Source organism: Gordionus sp. m RMFG-2023, chromosome 2 (assembly GCF_954871325.1).
Source record: "Gordionus sp. m RMFG-2023 chromosome 2, tfGorSpeb1-WG-v2, whole genome shotgun sequence".
NCBI classification, from domain to species: Eukaryota; Metazoa; Nematomorpha; class Gordioida; order Chordodea; family Parachordodidae; genus Gordionus; species Gordionus sp. m RMFG-2023.
In genome coordinates, this window is record NC_088776.1 from 5,932,314 (window position 1) to 5,956,711 (window position 24,398).

Below are 24,398 nucleotides of genomic sequence, written 5' to 3' on the forward strand. Positions count from 1 at the left end.
TAACATGAATGGCGGAGTGAAAGAGTATTTTTCAGGCACTGTAAATACATACACCTTCTCAAAGGAAAAAAAAACCTAGTATTTACCATAAAAGATTCTAGGGGGGAAAAAAAATGTTTATCACTTAATTGGTGGTAAATTAATGTATTATTAACATTAAGTGATGATTTTTGGAAACCTTTTTTTTAAAAATGAGACGTTTTTTGTTTGATAACTTTAAATATTTTATGGCAAAAAACCGGTCCAAAGATGAGAAAACTATAAATTGTTGTTCAAAATAATAGAGAAATGATGTACTCAGTAATAGCCGCTTCTAGACTTAGGGGGTAATAATATTTAATATAGATAATATTTTTATTATTATGATGCAATATAAAGAAATAGATCTTTTAATTATTTCGTTTAGTTTCAACTCTAGTATTTTCTTTCTTTTTTATTTTCTTTCATTCATTTCTTTCTAAAAAAAAGATGAACTAGAACACAGCCTAATATAAAGAATAAAATAAAAATTCAAGCATTTTTGTATTTGTTTAAAGTAGCTAAATTACATTTTAAAAATAGTCGCTAATAGATAATAACGCGTATTTTTAAGGAGTAGCCATTAAAAACACTGTTATTTATTAACAAATTGATTAGGTATGGGGTTATTTTTTTTTAAAAAAAGGCTCACTTTTAAGAGTTCTTTTAAAGATAATCCTCCATTTTGCTCAACTGGTACTTCTCGTTGGTCTAAACTAGCTCCATTCCCGACTAACTTTTGCTTCAAATTATTATCGCCATCATTGGTATGATTATGACTCTCTTCGTCGGAAGACGTGGACAAGGCTGTCAGAGAGTTGTAAGATTTTTCGCTGGTCGTAAAGGAATCGTTACTTATCGTTTTTTTGTGAGTTATGTAATCGCCATTTTCTTTTGGATTATCACTTTTCCCGGATACGGTGTCGGATTCTATGCCCTCGTCTTTATTCATTTTTTTTTTTTAAATAATGTAAAATTATTATAAAGATCGATGGAGATATTCGCGGAAAATCGTCTTTTGAAACCGGGATTAAAGGGTTCAAGCTAGCTAAAAACAAACCATAAATTTTTTTTATATTCAATGAGAGTTCGTTCACGATTAACTGGGTAAATCACCGCAATAAAATACTTATCAATAAAAAGTGCAGGAAAGAACTACCCTAGTATAATATCGTTTAGAATTATAAAAGTAACGGTATTTTGAAAAATATCATCCAAAAATTAAGTATCGTTTTAAGACTTGAGGATCACTTTATTAGCATTTTTTAAAAAAATAATATGGCTTGATTGTAAGCTAAAGAAAGGTTAATTTATCATTTTCGTGTTAGCTACCACGTGATATGGATTAAAATTGATAAGCATAGACCGTTACATTGCGAGATAAAAATGTTATATACCAAGCTGAAATCCCTAATTAAATCTTTAAATAAAAATTTAGAAAAACCATGGCAAATCATTCGGGTTTCTTTCATTTGTTTCGAGGATGAATTGGATTCCGAATGGGGCTGATCCAATATCATGGCGTCCAGGAGGTTTATCAACTCCTCGCTCACCAGATTGTTATTCCTACAGTTAGGTATGTAGACGTAATTGTTACCGGAGTCGATATTCTTTATGACGTCATCGCGTTCGTCATTTTCTTTGACTGCACGAGTTGTCATCGACGGTCCGTCCACGGGATCTGGGCGATAAGCCAAATTGATCGGTAGAGAATTCTGCGCTATATCTGTTTCCTTGTGGAATAAAGCATTCAAAATTTTGAGGCCTAAAGTGCTGACCATCTGTTTTAGTTTTTTTTTTTTGTGAATATTCAAAAAAATTAATTAATTCAAAACCATTTAACTTTCATTTTTTTATTTATTTTTTGGGAAGTATTTTTTTTTAAAAAATAAAAATAATAAATTAAGTTAATTAATAAACATACATTCATTTAATTATATAGAGGAAGTTCCAATGACATGTAATAATACCTAGACTGACGATGCATTTATAATAATGCATTTGAAAGCGTCGTTGAAAGCAAATCAGCTGGACCCGCCATTTTGGCAACCCATGTAGTAATTATTCTCATGTTAAAAAATATTAATAAATTGATAACTCGCTTCCCTATTGTCTCGATGATCAGGCAATTCTAGACTTAAGAAATAAATTGGCCTCTAGTTTAAAATTTTTAATAATGATATGGGCAATCAAAATGGCGTCCCCAGCTGTTTTCAATGATGTACACTTTTAATGAATGCATCGTCCTAAGTATTATCATATGTCATTGGGAAGTCCCTAATTTTAACATTTCCTCTCGTTAATTACAAAAATGAACCTGCAAGCTCGGACCAAAGCCCGGCATAATTTTTTTTAAAATAAACAGGAGATGTACTCGGTCGCGAAAATATAAAACCCGAACTGGGCCGAATTTATTTTTAAATAATCCGGGCCATTTTCAGAAACCCGGGTAGAGCCAAGTAATTGGATAAAATATATATTAAGAATTTTACTCAAATTTATCTATCTTATAATAGTTCGACAAATTAATATAAAGTTTAACTTACACACGTTATGCTTACTATCAATTTGAAGATCACAAAATGTAATTTTTTTAGAAAAAATATTCCAAGAAAGAAAGAAAGAAAGAATAAGGAAAGAAAGAATAAGGAAAGAAAGAATAAGGAAAGAAAGAATAAGGAAAGAAAGAATAAGGAAAGAAAGAAAGAAAGAATAAGGAAAGAAAGAAAGATAAGGAAAGAAAGAAAGAAAGATAAGGAAAGAAAGAAAGATAAGGAAAGAAAGATAAGGAAAAAAAGAAAGAAAGAAAAATAAGGAAAGAAAGAAAAATAAGGAAAGAAAGAAAAGGAAAGGAAAGAAAGAAAAGGAAAGAAAGAAAAATAAGGAAAGAAAGAAATAAGGAAAGAAAGAAAGAAAGATAAGGAAAGAAAGAAAGATAAGGAAAGAAAGATAATGAAAAAAAGAAAGAAAGAAAAATAAGGAAAGAAAGAAAAATAAGGAAAGAAAGAAAAGGAAAGAAAGAAAAATAAGGAAAGAAAGAAATAAGGAAAGAAAGAAAGAAAGATAAGGAAAGAAAGAAAGATAAGGAAAGAAAGATAATGAAAAAAAGAAAGAAAGAAAAATAAGGAAAGAAAGAAAGAAAGAAAGAAAGAAAGAAAGAAAGAAAGAAAGAAAGAAAGAAAGAAAGAAAGAAAGAAAGAAAGAATAAGGAAAGAAAGAAAGAAAGAATAAGGAAAGAAAGAAAGATAAGGAAAGAAAGAAAGAAAGATAAGGAAAGAAAGAAAGATAAGGAAAGAAAGAAAGATAAGGAAAGAAAGAAAGATAAGGAAAGAAAGATAAGGAAAAAAAGAAAGAAAGAAAAATAAGGAAAGAAAGAAAAGGAAAGAAAGAAAAGGAAAGAAAGAAAAGGAAAGAAAGAAAAATAAGGAAAGAAAGAAATAAGGAAAGAAAGAAAGAAAGATAAGGAAAGAAAGAAAGATAAGGAAAGAAAGATAATGAAAAAAAGAAAGAAAGAAAAATAAGGAAAGAAAGAAAAATAAGGAAAGAAAGAAAAGGAAAGAAAGAAAAATAAGGAAAGAAAGAAATAAGGAAAGAAAGAAAGAAAGATAAGGAAAGAAAGAAAGATAAGGAAAGAAAGAAAGATAAGGAAAGAAAGAAAGATAAGGAAAGAAAGATAATGAAAAAAAGAAAGAAAGAAAAATAAGGAAAGAAAGAAAGAAAGAAAGAAAGAAAGAAAGAAAGAAAGAAAGAAAGAAAGAAAGAAAGAAAGAAAGAAAGAAAGAAAGAAAGAAAGAAAGAAAGAAAGAAAGAAAGAAAGAAAGAAAGAAAGAAAGAAAGAAAGAAAGAAAGAAAGAAAGAAAGAAAGAAAGAAAGAAAGAAAGAAAGAAAGAAAGAAAGAAAGAAAGAAAGAAAGAAAGAAAGAAAGAAAGAAAGAAAGAAAGAAAGAAAGAAAGAAAGAAAGAAAGAAAGAAAGAAAGAAAGAAAGAAAGAAAGAAAGAAAGAAAGAAAGAAAGAAAGAAAGAAAGAAAGAAAGAAAGAAAGAAAGAAAGAAAGAAAGAAAGAAAGAAAGAAAGAAAGAAAGAAAGAAAGAAAGAAAGAAAGAAAGAAAGAAAGAAAGAAAGAAAGAAAGAAAGAAAGAAAGAAAGAAAGAAAGAAAGAAAAAAAGAAAGAAAAGAAAAGAAAGAAAGTTATTATTCATTGATACTTAAATGAGTGAGTAATTAATGTTTTTTTCTTTCTTAAAAAATAAAAAAAAAAATTTATACTTAATTAAAAGGTAAAGGCTGTCACATAAATCCGGAAAATTTATATTTCGAGAAGAAACGTCACTCACTCCAGTTCCAATATATAAATTTAATTCATTTTTTTGTCAAATTTTAAAAAAAAGTAGTAATTGGGTCATTTCGCGACAAATTTCGACACCTGAATAACTGCTTTTTTTAAAAAAAGGTAACATTGTTTATTCTTGCATTTCTCGCTTTACATTTTCGATGTTATATAATATAATAATTTTTGAAATGTCGTTTTATTTCAGAGGTGTATATATATAAAAATTAAATATTTCTTTTTAAATTGGAAAAAAGATATCAAGTAAAAATATAAAAAAATAGCAGGTAGTTGACAGGTCATATATATATATATACGAAATTTTAAGGATCATCAAAAAATTTCGGTGGAGTAGGGGAGGGGGGGGGATTCTAAATCAAGAGAGAAAATGTTCTTAGATCCTTTTGCAAGTTTCTAAGAAATATTCTTTTGAACATGTTCCGCTAAAAGAAGTTGAAGAAAGGATAAGAAGAAGAAAAAAAATAAATTGAACTAGTTTCCCAAAATAAAATAATTTTATTATGAACTTTCTCTTATGTTTTTTTCTTAATTAATTATGTATATATATTTTTTTTATGAGGAATAATTAAAAATATTATACTTTATATATTTAAAAGTTAAAGATACTTTAAGTTATTATGTATTTTATATAATATACTTTTCATCATAATTTCTACTTATATTTATTTATAATTTATAATTTAAATTAAACTTTTTAAAATTTAAAATATAAATTTAATTTAACTCAAAAACATGAGTTTTTTTTTAAATCTAAAAGTTGTATTATATAATGGTAATTATTATACTACCGTCTCTTAATATCGAAATAGAACAGCGCACGCGCAGATTAACCCCTTAAATAAAGTTGTTTTTTTTTAAAAAAAAGTATCATTCCAATATTGAATAAAAAATAGTATCTCGCACCTTGGCCGAATTTTAGTGACATTATATTTTTTCCCTTGTCATTTGTGATAACAGATCATTTTTATTCCTCTAGGCTGAGTGTCTATAGTTTTTCGGCTACGCCATTTTGTTAGGTTTAAAAGGGGGAGAAATTTATTTATCGACAATTAATAAGATATCTTTTATTTTTTTTTAAAAAAAAGAGGAACATTAAACCTTTTTCTCGAGATTCAGAATGTCTTCGTGAAGATGGTCTATCTGATCACCCGTCAGCTCGATTTGTGACAGAATTAGGTTATTCTGGGCGATCTTGGTCCTCCACACTTCATGATTATCCTCCGTAACTACTGGAATAGAAAAAAAAAATATTATTAAAACTGGGTTAATATTTGTCAAATTCCATATTTTAATATATTTTTTTAATTTGATTTTTAAAATTTAATACAAGTGTCGCGTGTGGGATAACCGATTTATAAATTCGATTAATTACAATTCATTTATTTTGTATTTTATAAAAAATTATTTTTTTTAATTTTCCAAATATTAATTTATGTTGGTGATGTATAAAAGTTAAAAATAATTCCTATAAGAAAATAAGGAATAATTTTAAAACAATAATTTGTGTATATAAGCTCAAAATTTTTTGATATAATTTTATTATGTTTTCGGTTTATTTATATTTGGAATTTTTTAATATATCAATTTATTAAATATATTTAAATGATGACTTCAACTAGAGATCGCCGGATGGGGTCGGGCCTTAGAAATTTTTTAAAATATATCTAAATTTATCAATTTTAATGTTGAATTTTATATGTAAATAAAAATATGTGATTTTATATTTATAGAAAGTAAGACGCCAAATAACAAATATCGTTTATTTTGAGTAATTAATAAATTTCCATATTTAAATAAATTCGGGCCGGGCCGGGTAAAACTTTATCAAATAAATTTCTGGCCGAGTCGGGCTTGAAAAATTAGGCCCGATGCAGATCACAAACTTCAACTAAAAAAATTATGAAGCTGGTTTTAGGTGTCTATTTCGCTCATATATTCAAATTTTTTTTTAATGGATCTTTACATATGTTAGCTAGCATCAATGTGTTTTTTTCCGGCAATGTTTTATCGTATTTAGAGCGCGTTTTTTTTTTAAATTTAAAAATCTGATTTTACCGGAAATGTATGCCCTGGAATAACATACCCTCTGAATTTCAGAGAATTTTTTCATGAACTTTTAAACTTAATATAGTGGTATCTGTATCTAGATAGATTTTTGATTAAATAATCTGTATCTAGATATTATTTTAGACGTTGTATCTGTATCTAGATCCATTTAAAAAGTATCTTTTAACAACTCTGTAAATTATGGTAAATTTTCCATATATTTTTTTTCTATATAAGTTATAAATGACCCAAAGGTTTACCAGCAAAAATTGTCTACAGTTCATAAGATAGGTATTCCAAACATGACAGAATATATTTCTGATAAAAATCAGATGTATAGATTAGGCGCTCAAAATATGATTGACGCTGACATATATAAAATCTTTCACGACTAAAATCATTTGATATGGTCTCTTCAAAGATTTCTCCACAAGATTTTGAGCGACAAGAATAAATGTTAGGATTGCGTATTAAAGACCTCATAATATTGAACTAAACAGAGTGTGATAAAAAAAAATATATCAAAGATTTGTTTTACCCAAAATTTTCTCTGCCACCTAAGGGGCAAAAATCACCAGGATTACATAAATATTATTTTGGCTAAAATTTTAATCGGGCCATTTATAAAAACAACACTATTTGAAGATCATTATAATTGAAGATTCATATTAAGAAAGATGATCAAAAAAAATTGTGATTTTAATCAATTGATAAAAAATTTGATCCAAAAATCTTGTTTGTTTGAGGCATTCTGAAAAAAAATCAATCAGATCCATTTGAAAACAGTTTCGTTCAATTCTCATGATCGATTTTAAATAGTAAATCATGTCTCTTCATATTAGGGATATTTTTTTTTTATCATATATAAAATAAATTAAATTTAAAGTTTAAAAAACACATTATATTTTATATACACTATATATTAATAATAATTTATGTGTTATATAAATATGGCATTTTAAATAAGTGTTGCACTTATGTTAATATTAAATATAATTTTTAATTTACAAATTTATTTATAATAATCGATATTAAAAAAATGAAATGTTTTACATATATTATACATTGTAAAAATGAATGCAATGTGTTTTTTAATAAGAGGAAAAGCAAGAGAAGTTCATTTCCATTTTTAATAGAAAAATCTTTTGGAAAAGTTGATTATATAAATATAAAAGAAAAGATATGAAATCATGATTTTTAAAACTTGACAATTTATGAGTGACCCATTTTCTTCTACTTCTTTTTTTAAAATAATAATTCTGATTTTCCAAAATTTTTAGTCAAATTAAACCAAGAGAAAAATATCCAGTTCATTTATCTCTGACTAACATTAATTAAGTTCACCCCCCCCCCACACACGGGTTGGTTATTTATTATTTTTTTAAGAATTGTCGAAGGCTAGAATAGCCGGAAATGGAACGGAAGAGAATGGCAATCCTAAAATGGAATAGCAAGAGTTTGAAAGAAGGAATAGATAAAGTCGTTGAAAAAAATTTAGATATTTAGCGGGTCCGGGCCGGGTTTTATGATTCAACCCGGATTTTAAAGATTGATTTTAGGGTAATCCAATTGATTCTAATCGGACCGCGCTAGAGATATCTTATAAAAAATATTTATATAAGAATATTTAAGATAAATTATTATCTTTATAACGTCTTTTTAAGCAAGTGATCAGGAATTTAAAATAAAACGCGTTCTTTTTTCTTCTTCTTTTCTTTCATTCTTTCTTTCTTTCATTCTTTCTTTCTTTCATTCTTTCTTTCTTTCATTCTTTCTTTCTTTCATTCTTTCTCTTTCATTCTTTCTATTCTTTCATTCTTTCTATTCTTTCATTCTTTCTTTTCTTTCATTCTTTTTTCTTTCTCGTGAACGCAACGAAACCTAATTGAGTTTATTAAGTGAATCAACAAAAAATAATTATGTATAAATAGAAAATAGTTTATGTTTTTTTAAATAAAAAAAATAAAAAAAAAATGATTTTTAAATATAAAGAGTTATAGATTATAGATCTAGATAACGAAATTCGATATTTTAATAGAAGAAGTGAATGATAACAAAAAATATTTCAAAATACGTTGCCTCATCAACTAAGAATAGCGAAATGGGGATAATTATTTAAATTTTAATTTGACTTGAGATAAGATAGTATAATATATATATATATATATTATAATTTTGTGTAAACCAACATTAACCACCAAGTAATTAGTTTTTATTCAAACAATTTCTATTTGGATTTCCTGCATGCCTAGAGATAGAGAGAATAAAAATTATTCGATCAAATAATGTTAATTTATAGATCCCACAAAAATATAGATATATAAGATATTTTAGTCTAACATTATTTATTTATTTATTTTTTTAAAAAATGGTTGCCACTTATCCATTGGCTCATCGTAGCCCCACCCGTGGTCGTTTTAAACCTTAACCTATTAATGTAATCGAATTAGTGAATGAACGAAAAATGATTTTTAATCTTTTTTATTTTTATTTTTTGAATATTTTTTTTTGCAAGATTCTAAATTACGCCCTTAAATTAAAATTATTTTTTTTAAAAAAAAATGTAAGGAAGTTTTTATCTATTGGTTTTTTTTAAAATCAAAATTTATTAAAATAAATCGAATCTATATCTTTTAAAAAAAAATTGTCAGGGTATTTAAAAATTGACTCAAACCAAGCTGTTAGTGTTGTTAAATGGCTCGTTTTGAGCCGATTTTTAAAAACGGCTAACTCAATACTTCATCCAGAATAGTATTACGCAAGTCTGAAGATTTTGTTTGCAGAAGGAACAAAGGTTTGGACATCTATTAGCGAAATCTCGAGGCTTAGGCAATATTTTTTATGGCTAAAATATTGAGTTAGCCGTTTTTAAAAATCGTCTCAAAACGAGCCGTTTAACATCACTACAAGCCGTCTAACAACACTATAGTCATAGCTTAAACTTCCTGATAGTCGCTCTAGGACTTAGTAGGGATGATAGTATGGAAATGTTATTATTTATTTGAAATACAATAAAATAAATAAATTATATATATTTTAAAATTTTAGTAATATATTTTTTTTATTTGTGGAATAGGGAAGATATGTAAAAAAAAAATCCAAAGTAGCGTAAAAAGTAAGCGCTACTTTTAAAAGTAACTTTTAACAACACTGATTATATAATGTAAACTTTTTATGTAAATTAATTTGTTTTTTTAAGTGATAAATTTTTTTGATTTTGCAATTTTTTAAAGTAAATTTATATCGGAATCGAATATATTCTTAAGGTTATATCTAAATTTTTTTTTGTTTGTTTAAAATTAAGAAAAAGAAATATAGAGAAAAGGAATTGAATTTTCATAAGAAGCGAGATATTTAATTAGAGAAAATGATGTTATTTATGGCAAACTTTATGAAATAAAGTTGTTTTTTTTAAAGAAATATATTTGAAAAGGTAAAAAAGAAAGAATTTTTGTTAATTTAAAAATACAAATAAAGCAATAAAATTAAAAGGTTAAAAATAAATTTAAGTTTCAAAAAATAAATTAAATTTGTTTGACAAAAAAAAATACATAGTTTTTATCTTATCACCTTTTAATTTTTATTAATTATTATTTCGTATTCCAAATACCAATTTACAAATAAATTTTAAGAAATATTTATCAAAATTTAGTTTTCTCATTTTCATTAATAAATTCCCAGAAGGTTCGATTTTGAAGCGATTTTTTAAAAACAATTTAATTCAATATTTTAACCAGAAAAATGTCAAGCAAGCCTGAAGATTTTGACCATAGATGGCACAAAGGTCCTTCCTTCTTTCCTTCCTTCTTGGACATCTATTAGCCTAATCTCGAGATTTATGCAAAATTTTTCTGGCTAAAATATTGAGCTAGCCGTTTTTAAAAATCGGCTAGAAATAGAGCCATTTTAACAACACTAGTTACATGCATATCTTAGCGGGAGGGGGAGGGGATTATGCTTAAAAAAGGATATAATTCAAATTTGGATCATTTTAAGAAAATCCTAATATAAATTTTGTAAGTCAATCAGGATTAGTTCAGAATCACTTCAGGATCCGATAAAAAATGGTCAACTTCCGGTTTTAGCCGACCACCATATATCTGGTAAGGTGACCCGATCCTTATGATATTAACTGACATTAGTATAAAGTCGAACAAATTATTTTTTCCGGTCCCGCAATATCCGAGAAAAAAAATTGGTTAAACCCGGTAACCCGACTCGAGTTGAGAAATTCCGGGCTAGATCTAAAAATTGGACCTTTCGCAGCCCTCCTTTTTAATATATAATGGCTTAGGGAATTGGAATTTATTCCAAAAAAAAGAGCGAGAAAAGGGGGGTTGCCGGTCTGAAATTTTTATATATAATACACCATAAAATCGCATCGTTATTTAAATTAAAGTTAATAATAAAATTCTTTTTTCTAGCTAATTCCTATAAAAACAAATCTCACTTGTGACACGAACATGGAAAAAAAGAAGAAGTAGGAAGAATAACTTTTTTCGTTTTAACTTTAAAAAGCCGTCCTTGGGACGATTCTATATAAGAAAGTGCATTTTTTTTTGGAAGTAAAAATAGCATCTACGTGATATTTTAAGATATTATTAATATTTTAGGAAATATATATTATTTTAATATTTAAAAAAATATATATATATACTAATTAATATTTAAAAAATATATATTTACGTGATACGTGATATAGAACGTTTTCGCCCTCTAGTTGTGGATACAACAGAGCTACGTTAGGTTTTCCTCATAATCCATCTGACTGGACAAATTAAAAAGGGGATAAAAATGAGGAGCCCTTCACACGTTTGTGGGCAAGCCGCACGTACTTGTACACATAATAGTCCAAGGACTATTACTTAAACGTCTATGGGCTGATGAGGAAAGGACAAAATAAGCACAGCCCACACCCATAAGATGCTTATATACATAATAGATTTTAAAGGCAAAAGGGGACCTAACTTTAAGATGAGAAAATTGATAGCAAATATTTACTATAAAAATAATTCCCAAATTTCGGGCTTACAATTTCACCATTCTTTTAGATATATCGCGACCTGCAGGCCACCCCCAGAACCCGACCCATAAAATGGAATTTTAATTTTTTTTACGAAACCCAAGCTGGGGCCGTTTTAACACTCATTTGCTCCTCATTTTTTTCCCATTTCCTGTTGAAAGCCATTAAAAATGATTAAATATTCCAACATCTGAGCCGGAATCTTAAAAATGGACTATGCACATGCAGGTTATCAGATATAAATTCAAAATGGAGATTTAAATGGAGGAATTAAAATTCGATTATTTAAAAAAGTATATAAATTCTCCTAAGTGCAAGTTTAAGAGGAAAAGTTTATGTTTTGAGGCAGCGTTGAATTAAATCGGTATTTTGGGGGGTTTTGATCGCTACTGTTCACATGTGATTTAAACTCAGAAAGAAAGAAAGAAAGAAAGAAAGAAAGAAAGAAAGAAAGAAAGAAAGAAAGAAAGAAAGAAAGAAAGAAAGAAAGAAAGAAAGAAAGAAAGAAAGAAAGAAAGAAAGAAAGAAAGAAAGAAAGAAAGAAAGAAAGAAAGAAAGAAAGAAAGAAAGAAAGAAAGAAAGAAAGAAAGAGAAAGAAAGAAAGAAATAGACAGAAATATAAATCCTGACTGAGGAGCGGAAGGTCACTGTTTCGATTCCCAATTTCGAACAATTTGTTTTCTTATGGAACTAAACCTAGTCAAGCATCTAGCTAAGAGTTGGAGATGAATTGTTGAAAGGTTATAATATTTTTTTTATTCCTCCAGATCATGCCGCTAAAGTGGGGTTAGAGAGACGGTAGAAAAATAACGGGACAGGTAATGATTAGATAGAATTTGGCAGTTGAGATCTAAAAACAGGAAAAGTAAAATACCTATTCGTTCAACAGAACATTTAGTTCTCGTTTAACATTAACTCAGAGCAGACTCTACATTCCAAGATAGGATTGAAGGGAATGTTTCATAACTAAGAACTAACTCATTGTCAAAATTCAATTGTATTTTTCTTTTTGTTTATTAAAAATCGGTGATTTTATTTTATATAATTATTTGTTATATACGCTTTAAGGGGTTAAAATTATCATTATTAAATAAAAAATTAGCAAATGATGGAGCAGTTAAATAAACTTGAAATTATTAGTATATTTTTAAAAAACAAAATGAGAAAAAAAAAGAAAGAAAGTAGAAATTACAAATAAAAAAACATTTTCTATTTTTAGAGGTTAAACCCACTCGAATCATAATATTTTCAATATTTTTCTACACTAATTAATTCCAACAATTTCAAATTACTTCGCGAAAAAAATTATTGATAATATCTATTTTCTCTCTGTTTTCACCTTGAAGGGGTGTGATTGGTACCATTATTTTTTTTATTATTATTTAATATAAAATAATTGTAATAAAAATATTGTGGTTTTTTTAAAAAAATATTGATAAAAATTTATTTATTTCAAAATTTTGAAGAAATATGGTAAAATCTTTTAAAATACATTAATATAATAAGAATAATTTTTCTCTGGGCGTAGTAATCATCTATAATAAGATTTTATTTAGTGGTTAAAAATGGTTTGACCAGACCTAGAAATTCTAAAAATTTTAACAAAAAAAAAATGGCAAAACAGATATCAATGAATATATCCATTTTGCAAAGTGGCATGCGCATTGGCAAATAAGAAAAGATAAAGAGGGTCTGTGAAGTTGGCGGAGCCATTTTAGATTTTTAATGGTTTATCTATCACGGGTTTGTACCGATTTTAACTCGATTTGTAACTATCACCGTTTTTGAGATATATTCAAAGAATAAAATGGTGGAACAAACTTCACGGCGGCCCTCGCTATATTAGAATTTAGAAATGTAGAGATTAATTTTCACCGTCTCATTTATTCAAGATTTTCGCGGTTAAAATTTGGCTCCAAATAAAATAATCTTCAAAATTGATTTTTTTAAAAAAAAAGCATTTTCATAAATGGAACGAGAAACTTCTCTTCTTCTTAGTTTTTCCGAAAACTAAGCCATTATTTTTTAAAAAAAGCGCGAAGTTGGTCCTACCTTATTGGATAGCGGCCAATACGTACTCGATTTTTATCGTTTTAGCCCCGATTTGTAGTTTTACCGATATTGGCGTTTTGGCGCTTAAAATGATAAGAATTTAAATTTCTCGATCGTCTTGATATAATGAAAATCCCCCCTCCCCCATAAATACCATTTTTAAAATGTATTTACATTCAGTATAACATAGGACGCCAGATTTTAACTCATAAATATAATTTGCAAAAATACTCCATCTTGCGGAAATTTTTATATTTATTTTCCTATTTCAAATCTTTATTAAACAATCTTGATAATACTGGTAAAACAATTTTATTTACCAGCCCTGAATTTTAATTCAAAATAGAAATTACCAACCAAAACTAACCATTTTTGCAATCTTGGAAAAATCATTAATGCATTATTGTCTTTTTTTGAACAAATCTACCAACGGCTTATGATTATTATATATTAAAAACTTTCGCCCCTATAAATACTCTACATTTGGTTAAACCAAACTTGACTGCTAACGCTTCTTTTTCATTATTGAATAAATAATTTTTTTCATTACTGTTAAACTGTCTTGACAAAAATAAAATCGACTTTTCTACGTAACAAAGCTCCTTCCTATACCTTCATTAGATCCACTGCTAAAATAATATCTAGTTTCTCATTAAAACAATCCAAAATAGGTTTTTCTATCATCTTTATTTTCAATTTTTCAAAACTTTCCTTATGTACTATTATTCCCCATTCAAATTTTTTATTTTTCTTCAATAATTCAATACAACGGTGTAGCTATTTCCGTAAAATTCTGTAATAATAATTAGCAGCCCCTAAAAAAGCTTGTAATTCCTTCTTGTTATTCGGTGCTCTCATGTTCACTATCTTATTTATATTCTTTACAATAGGAACAATTTCATTTACTTTTATTATATGTCTCCTAAATACTTAATTTCTTATACTCCAAAAACGCTCTTCTTTATAATTAGCTCTTAAACCATTTTCTAAAATTATGTCTAACACTTTTATTAATCTAGTATCATGTTCCTATTTTGTTCTAATAATACATTATTTTACTTAATCCTTGAAATAAAGCAACCATATGGACCTAAGATAAAGATGGTATCGATATATAAATGATTATTAAAATTTTACACTTGAGAAGATTTATTGCCATCAAGAAACAATCAAAATTTTCTTTTTTCTTACTCGTTAAGCTGATCTCTTAAAGCCGCATTTACAGTAAGTGCGATATTGTCGCACTCTAGTGTCGTTTAATACTATCTTCTGTAATTCTCTCATCACTAGGGTGAACGAGAATTTGGGTGATCTTACAAGAAAGGAGAGCGATAGTATTACCTAATTGTTTCAGGAGTTTAACTCAGGAGGGTACCCTCTTATGCACTTAGTCAGTACCCACTTTATAATTAAATTATTTTATATTTTGGTAATGTGGGAAATGTGGGAGTCATTATTTCAGGGAAAGGGAGTGGGAGAGATATTTCTAACGAACCGATTAGACGTTGGGGTTGCAAAGATTATACTAAAAATAAAGTAAGTAGTTGAAAGCCTATAGGGAAAGAAAGTTTAACTCCTCCTATATACCATTATGACATTTAAAATTGGGGTGTCACATTTCGTATACAAAAATTATAATTATAATGCCTCTTACCCCAGGACAGAGGGAGGGTGTCTAACACTGCAGCTAAAGTCGTTCTCCTCTATTAATAATATAATTTTTAAAAAATGCTCATTGAAGATTCAGAAAGGTTTGAAAATGGATATCGATTCGAATGGTCAAGTTTACATAATAATATTAAATGAAAGCTTCATCGTGTAGACACAACAATATTAAAATTTTTATAATATATGAAATGGGAAGAGAAAAAAAACATAAAGATGTGACAAGACAAGAAAAACGTTTTGTAAATTGCGATAAAAAATGAAAAATCATGTAATAAATTTTTTATTTTTTTAAAAAAATGACAATTTTAATTATTTTTTTTTCGTAAATGAAGTAAGGGAGGATTAAACTCTTTTTCCTACTTCTTTTCTATATATACGTGTGAAATATAAGACACGTTGTTGTAATCTTGATTTTATTTTTAGCTTCTTTATTATCTCTATTATCTTCGCATTTATTTATAATTAAAAAAATGATTATCAAAATTGATTATTTTTAAAAATAAAATAAACATTTATAATAATAAAATTAATGTCACTTTATTATTGCAATAAAAAAATTTTTTTTTTAAATATTTTAACGATTTAATTTTATTCTTAAAAAATGATTTGTGACAATTTTATGTCTTTATTTCAGAATGTCGCTAACCTTAGTTTTTGATTTTTGACAAATTTTTTTTTGAAATTACATAAATTTAAAACTTTACTAATATTTTTTTTTTACTATTTTAAAATAACCTCGTGTTAAAAATTATATTTACTCCAAAAAAAACAAAATGGTCGATATTGCGTTTTTTTGAGAAGCAAAATAATTTGCAAGTGAAAAGATTTAGGTCCTGGGGATAAAAAAACGTGATTGACATAGAGTTCTTATAATTAAAAGAGGTAAATATTTCTGCAGAGCGTCTAACCTCCTATAAATATTTTTTTATAAACAAGTTCTAAAACAGCGAATTATTGGTGGGATGTACACGGTAGGTCGAATTTTTCGCTTAAAAACAAATTTTTTATTTCGACTTGACAGATGCCCTAAAAAGCAGGGACCACTAAACCTGATCTTGAATAGTGTTGATTAAATACCTCCACTTGGAGCTATCGAAAAAAAAATCGATTACGCCTTGATGTTTTGGCCTAAAATGGAAGTAAATCTTCAGGGTTCCTAACTAGCGGTTAAAATTCAGCGGAATTATTCTGGGTTCGTGAATCATAGTTTAACAGAATTCGCCAATTTCGCAACACATTTCTATTATACTAGCATCCGTTAGGATGTATGAACAGTAAATTTTCCGACGTATGAAAGCTCGGAACATTCAAAAAACTCTTTTTTAGCTACCGTTGAATGGTGCCAATCCCTTCTTCTGAATTAAAAAAATTAAACAGAGATCTAAAGGTCCATCGGTGAGCGGGTCGTAATAGACCGGGCCAAATTTTTTGGAATTATTTTATTAATTGACCGCAAAATATTCAACATTCACTCGCAGAACTTTGTGTTTGTAAAATAGCTCGATTTGAGACGATTTTTAAAAACGGCTAACTCAATATTTTGCCCAGAAAAAAATGTTACGCAAGTCTCATAATTTTGGTCATAGAGAGCACAAAGGTTTGGAATGGCTAAAATATTGAGTCAGCTGTTTTAAAAAATTGGCCCAAATACTATATTTCTAATCTCCCTTTTTGTAACAATCATCTACAAAATGCTTACAACCCAAATTATTTAAATCCACAAAAATCCGGACCGAACTTTAAAAAACTGGTCAGAAAAATGGAAGATTGAATTTAAATTCGGAGTATTTAATAATATTAGAGCTTAATAAATTATTAAAATATTATAGCAATATTTTTTTTTTAGTGATTGAATAAATAGATTATATTAAGAAGATAATAGCAATTGATTAAGAATCGCATATATTATACAACACAAATAAGAGGTTACATATATTTTTTTTCTTTTCCCCGTAAAACTGCGTTTCTTTATATTCCTTTCTTGGGTTGATGATATGATATTATTGATTCCGTATAAATATTTTAAATTTATAATTTTAAAATTAAATATAATGTATAAAAGAAACACATCGTTTTAATTAATAATAACAAGTTTTTCTTTTCGCTCTAATTTTTTAAATTATTTTAAGAATGAAAATGATTTTTCGTTTGTTTGTTTTGAATATGCTTAATATTGCGAACAAATTGAGCGTTTCAAAAGCTGCGTTGACAGCGCCATGCCTTTCAAATGGCCTCGTACAAATTGGTATAATTACAGTTTGACGGTAGCAACCATTTAAAAAACGCAAACAGGTTTGCATTCTTCGATTTGTAATATTATATAAAATGTAATATAAATAACTTACTTATATCCTAAAAAGGAATATTTAGAAATTTAAAGAAATAAGAACGCAGAGGATAATATATATTTTTTAAGACAAATCCTTTTTTTTTTTAGAACTTATTTAAGATTTGGAATCGACGGATATTAATAAAAAGACAACCTCAATTTAAACAAGGTACGCGTTAAGTTTTTTTTAACGCTAGGTGCACTATAAATATCATATTTTTTTAAAAAATTTTAATTTTTATCGAGTTTTAATTTGTTACCACACCTTTTTCCTTCAAAGTTTTCATTTAAAAAAAAAATTAATCTTAATTCCTTAATCATCTTCAAATAAAAACAAATTGTACAAAAAGAAAATGGCATTGTTAATTTTAATTTCTCCTGCGAATAGTGTTGTTAAACTGCGCGATTTAGACTATTTTAAAATTAAGGTTATAGCCAAAATAATATTTACGCAAGCCTCAAGATTTCGTTAATAGATGTTCAAGCTATCATGTCATCTATGAACAAAATATTCAGGCTTGATTAATATGGTTATAATATTGGGTTAGCCACTTAAAAACACTAACCTGCAGAGGTATCTATTTGCACCGCCCGACCAGGCACGGATTTTTTTAAAAATAAACTTATTTTTATTTTTTTTTATAAATAAAAATGGCTATTCAAAGTATGGTTTTAAAATACAGGCCTGGCGGGACGGGCCTGCGGATCTCTGTATTTTTGTTTAAATGAGAAGATCATATGGGAAAATGAGACATTTGCAATAGGGATAGTTCTCTTGTATTTTTTTTCTTTTTTTTTAGAATTTATAAACAGCTGTTTGAATAGAATGCGATTTTTTAGACTAAAAAAAATACGAGAATATGTAAGAGTAGAATTCTAAGCCCTGGTTATGTTCAGAATTGTAAAAATCGAATTTCGATTGGTTTATAGCCCATCCCATATTTCACCGGTTATAGGTTGTTTAAAAAATACGGGTTTGTTTCCTTATCAAGATTATTTAAAGGATATACATCACCCATATGTGGAAATTCTCAATTTCTAAAAAAAAGAAGCAATCTAATGAAAGGGTGCCCTAGCCACTATTCCGAACAGAAATGCTTTAGAACAAAGTATCTAACCGAACCTCAAAATGGTTACATTTTCTGAACTTTTAAAAGAGAAATTTGCTTCCGTACCGGGTTAACCAGGTTTATAACGGTTTTTAAAAATTATATTTATTTTAAAATATTTTTTTTTGAAAAAAAAATTAGTACATATATTATTTTATAATTATTTTATTTACATATGCTTGTTTTATAAAAATTTATAAAAGGAAATTGAATTTATTTTCATTAATTTTTTTGAAATATTATTATTGGATTATAAGAGGTCAACTAAATAAAATACAAAGCTCTAATTTAAATAAAACGAAAAGAACCAATATGAATTTATAAACCGGTGCAAACCGATATAAATTCGTTTAAGAATAACCAGATTGGAGGTATAACCCGTTTCTAAAATTTAAAATGAAACTAAACCATATGACATGAGAACACGGAGACTCTTGGAAACATTTTCTGGAACGAAATTTGGGATGTATATTTTTTTTATGTCACATTTTCATCCTCTTCACATTTTATTCGAGGCCATTGGGTAAGAACAGTAAAGAAGTCCTGGAAAGATTCTTATTTTTTTTCTTAAATCTCTCCAAACTCAAACCGCGTATTTTAAGATGCCATTATTTTGTTCTGAAGTTTTGAATCTCCAAACAATCCTATCATTTTAAATGTCTGACGAAGTTAATCTATTTTAGAAAAATTAGCCATTTACATGGTTCATTCTTGTGAGGTAATAATATTAGGATATTGGATCTCAAAGCTAGTCTACATTTTCCCTTCTTCTCAACTTAGGAAATTAGAAGAAGAAGAAAAAGAGTTAAACAGAGGAAATGTCTTAAAGATCCTTTTTATAAATAAAGTGTTCATTTATGTTAATGTTTCGTAGGCCTATTCATAAATAATTCGAATTCAAATCTAATCGAATAACTACGAATCTAATTAAATAATTACGAATACGAATAATAAATTATTTGTTTTATCTGAATACGAATAATCATTTATTCGATTCGAATAAAACGAATTATTCGAATAAAACGAATTATTCGTATTTAATAAATTGTTTAATAAATCTAACATTTGTCATAGGAAGAATGGGAGGATCTTATAAAAATTAAAGCTATACTATTGCCTTTATATGAAACTACAAATATGGTATGTGGGGAGAATTATCCTACTTATAATTTGGTTATACCTTATTATATTTTAATTCTTGAACATCTAAAAAATGAAAAACCTGGTTTACATAAATCCTTTAACAATAGTTTCAAAGTAGCAGTGATAAATTGTTGGGCTATTATAATTTAACTGCCGATGATGCAATAATAACCACAATATTATATCCCAGGCTTAAAGTAGAATATTTTAAATCTTGATTATGATATTGATATATCCAAGTTAATGGACAAATTTAAAGAGATTTACAATAGATATACAGGTATTTAATTTACCCCCATTTAAATATGATTTTATTTTATAAGCTCATAATTATAACTGTCAAACAAATAAGGATAAAATTCAAAAAACAGGCTATACATTGTTTTTAAACAAAATAATATTCAACTGTGTGAAATAGATTTTTATCTGAGTGAACCAAGAGCAAAGAGTGATACTGACCCGTTAATGTGGTGGAAGGCAAATGCATATCGGATCCCCATACTCTCGAAAATGGCAAGGGATTATCTATCTATACAAGGAACATCAACTGCTTGTGAAACGCTTTTCTCAGTTGGAACTTGTCAAAAAACCGCATGTCATATAAGGAAGAAAATATAAGAAAAACTCTTTGCCTTAAAAATTGGCTTAAATTATAAATTAAATTAATAATATATATTTTAATTTTGTTTATAACTTGATTATATATTATTTATTATCAGATTATTGATTACATATTTTTATAATTTTTTCTGTTTAAAATCAAATTTGTAATAAAAAAATTTTTCAATATATTTGAGTATGATTTATTTTATTTCGAATAATTCGAATCGAATACAAATAGTCGATTTTATTATTCGTACAAATTCAAATAGTAAATTGTTCGATTCGTTTAAACGAATCGAATATGAATAATGCACTATTCGATTCGAATTCGTTTTTGAATAGGCCTAGTTTCGTGATGACGTAATCCATAAGTTCCTTTTGTAGGTATCTCTTAAAAATAATATAAGATTTTAAAAAAAAAACTTTTAAATTATGTAAATGCGCAAAGGAAAACCTTTCTCCTCAAGGAAGAAATGTTACAAAAAAAACTTATAATATTTTGAAAAATTATATGACATTTTATATTTATTTATTATATACTTGACTTATAAAATAATATTTTTTTAAAAAAAAATAAAATAATGATAGTTATAAATTAATTAATACAAAATTTATTTTAAAAAATTATTATATAATTATTTATTTTTTTATAATTTCCTAGATAGAAATGATTCAATGTAATTTATTATACACATACTTCAAATTTAATTTTTCCAAAATTTGCATAATTAATGCGAGATAAAACATGGTTAACGGTGATAAAGAAAGAAATTTCCCTTTCTTTAAATATAAAGTTTTGGTATTGCTTTGAGTTCTTGAATTAGAGTCGAAGAAGATCAAATCCTTCTCAGGAAGTTTCAGGAAGTTAATCTTTTTCAAGTCCAACGTAGATTATTAGAATTTAAATTGGAGGGGGCTCAGAAAATTCTTTTTGAACTTTTAGTTGAGTACCAAATATTATTATCTATTCGAAGCTGTAAGGCTACCTATTTTTTGTCGCTATAACGCCATGAAAATGAGAGCGTTAACGGTATGGGATAGCAAAAATAGATAATAAAGGACTTTTAACTGTGAATGGCAAAGTTTTGCAGCATCCGGGTAGAATAAACAAATCGGAGTGAATGGAGGGGGGAAAAATATACTAAAAAAAAGAAAATGTGACGAAATTATTTCAGGAGTCGAATCCGCAGCTTAGGGATGTCTATATTAAGAAGTTTCTAATTAAATAGTAAATAGTCGTGATCAAAAAAACAGAGCTCTAACTGTTAACTGATTCTGCAGATTTGCTATCTCTTAGCATTTAGATGAGTGATCTTGAATATTTTACTCGATATATTATAATATTTTAAGAAATATTCCTAGCCTTAAAGGTTATATTGCCCTGTAAACCTTTAGACTCCTATATCTAAAGAATGTTAAAGATTTTAAAATTCTGATTTTATTCTTAAAGTATGGTTATTTTAATAAAAAAAACCTTATTTGACTAAAAAATTTCGGTTCAATGATAATCTACCATTTAAAAAAAAATCATTTTTACATTTTATTTCAAATGGATAAAAGATTTTAAAAAGCGATTAAAAATATGTTTCTTTATTGATAAATTTAATAGTATATATATAAAATATCGATGTAATTTAATAGCTCTTATTTTCCCTTTGTGTAAAATATTTCTAAAGATGAAAAAATTATGAATATTTATTTTTTTTTTGAAATCTTTATTTAGTAGTTTTATATTTAAGTTATATAGTAAAGTAGATAAAACTATTATTTTTAATTTGATAGTCTGTTCTACTCATTTCCCCTGATAAAAAAAAATATCAAAAATTTATCCGCTCAGGCCAGCCGATTTTTAAACCGCCCGCCACCCCAAAGTCCAATGCAACCCTCTAATAGTAAGTCTATTACACAAATCTAAAGTATTTATTTACATCTTGATAAATTTAAATAAAGATATTTTTATCCTCAAACAATTTTAATTTATACTTTCTCTCTCTCTTTCTTTCCTTTTTTCTTTTCTTTCCTTCATTCTTTTCTAATTATGTTTTATATACATTTCAACTATCATTTTTTTGTCATATATTTTTAGTTATTATGATGAAGAATGATGTGATTTATAGTCATTTTAAAAAAAGAAGAAGATATTATTATATGATCATATAAAAAAAAATGAGGCCAGTAGAATAGAGAATTAAATACAAATTTTAATAATAAAATGTTTATCTCTTACAAAATTTCTTATTCTTAGTTTTATTCGCAATTATCTTATTAAATAATAAGCTATTATTAAACTATAATTTTAAAATGAAAGAAATTTAATATTCACTTTTGCGTTTCTTTTATAAGTAATGGGTGTTTTTTCTCTCTTTAACTATCAAATCATATATCACCTTTCGCGTACTTTATAATTGTTTCATATTTCTTATTTCCTAGAATCAAAACAGAGTCCTGCAGGCCCGAATACATGGGCGGGCGGTATCTTAATTTTTTTAAATACCCGGGTCGGGCTTAATATTTTTAAAAGCAAATATTTTAAATCGCCATTATTAACTAATAAAAATTAAAAATAAATATAATATTTTATAAAAAAAATCCGGGAGGCCCGGGGACTGTGCAAATGATAAAAAGTTTAAAATTCTTAAATATGAGCTGGATCTAAAAAAAAATCATGCTACAGGAAAGGAATTTAAAGTTGATTCATGTCGAATTATTTTTTAAAGTTATAACTAAAATTAATTTTGATAAGGTTGACTCCTGAGAAGTTTTGATAAGGATTTTCCAACAATGGATCCTCAAAATTATGATAATTTAGCACTGTATTTTTTTAAAAAACATAATCTTTACCTTAAAAAGGTACATTATATGAAAGCCAGAAAATAAAATTAGACTTTAAAATTATTATATTTATTCAAACATATTTCTGTTGGGGGGGGGGGAGACTATGTTAAATGACGTCCCTTTAAAGTTTTAGCCTACTCGGGCCGAGCCGAGCTTAAATTGTTTTTAAAAAAATATCCCACACAGGCATTTTAAATCGCCATTTTATCTATTAAAAATAAATAAAATATATCGGCCCGGATATATTTTTTGTTTTTAAAAAAATACGGGCCGGGCTTAAGGTCGGGACTGTAGGTGTCTGATTTACATTCTCATTATTCGTATACACTATTTGGTTTGTAACCAACTAAAAATAATTAATATCCCAATTAAAAATTATGGGTTAAAAACTAGTTTAACTTTTTTTTTACTTTCTCAAAAAATTAATGTAAAGATTTATGATTATAAAAAATGCTTTTAAAAAAAATAATGTTATAAACCTCAATATCTTTCTGCCGAATGCATCATAAAACTAAATATAATATCTTATTTATAAGTAATTTTAATTAATTATAGTATAATATAGCTCATTTTTAAGTAATGTTAAATGGTCTAATTTTTCCAATTTTGAATTAAGATTTTAGCTCAAAATAATATTACGCAAAGCTGCGAGATTTCGTTAATAGATATAATAAATCTTTCTAGCAAAAATATCTAAGACTTGCATAGTATTTTAAAAAAACACTTAATATTCATTTTCTTTCCCATCTAGTTTTTATTTATTTTTTTTTAAAGTTAAAATCAATAATAAAAAATAAATAGGATAGATAGATAGATAATATATTAAATAAATAACTCTATTTTTTAATATTAAATGGTTAAATTGAGACCAGACCACATTCATAAAATTTAATAATAAATTTTTTTTTAAATTTTTATAATGGTTAAGTAAATAAAATATATAGGCTTGCCTATTAAATTATTTCTACGATATTTTTATGTTGTAAATACTTTATTTATATCCCGTTGTAAATTTGTAACTTAAAAAAATATATATAATTTTAATGTTATTCTCGTATTTTGCGAACCTAAAAAAAAATTAACCAATATACATTAATCTTGGTATAAATTGAATATTAATAAGAACAAATGTTGTTATAATTTCTCTTTTTTTATTGAAGTTTATCTAAACTAAACAAAATTAATGTTATTAATTATAATAAAATTCGCAAGATACATAGCCTTA

At 26.6% G+C, this 24,398-nt stretch overlaps 1 protein-coding gene across 2 annotated transcripts in view; it reads right to left on the minus strand.

Annotated features, from left to right (window-relative positions):
* The window catches only part of LOC135923387 (uncharacterized), a 42,532-nt gene that overhangs the window by 13,416 nt on the left and 4,718 nt on the right, over nt 1-24,398 (minus strand). For both annotated transcript variants that reach the window (XM_065458098.1, XM_065458097.1), the window contains exons 2-4: nt 5,464-5,594; nt 1,463-1,799; nt 671-960 (exon numbers count right to left, since the gene is read on the minus strand). In XM_065458098.1, the coding sequence (XP_065314170.1) occupies nt 671-960; nt 1,463-1,799; nt 5,464-5,594 (758 nt within the window). The remainder of the gene's footprint in view (nt 1-670; nt 961-1,462; nt 1,800-5,463; nt 5,595-24,398) is intronic.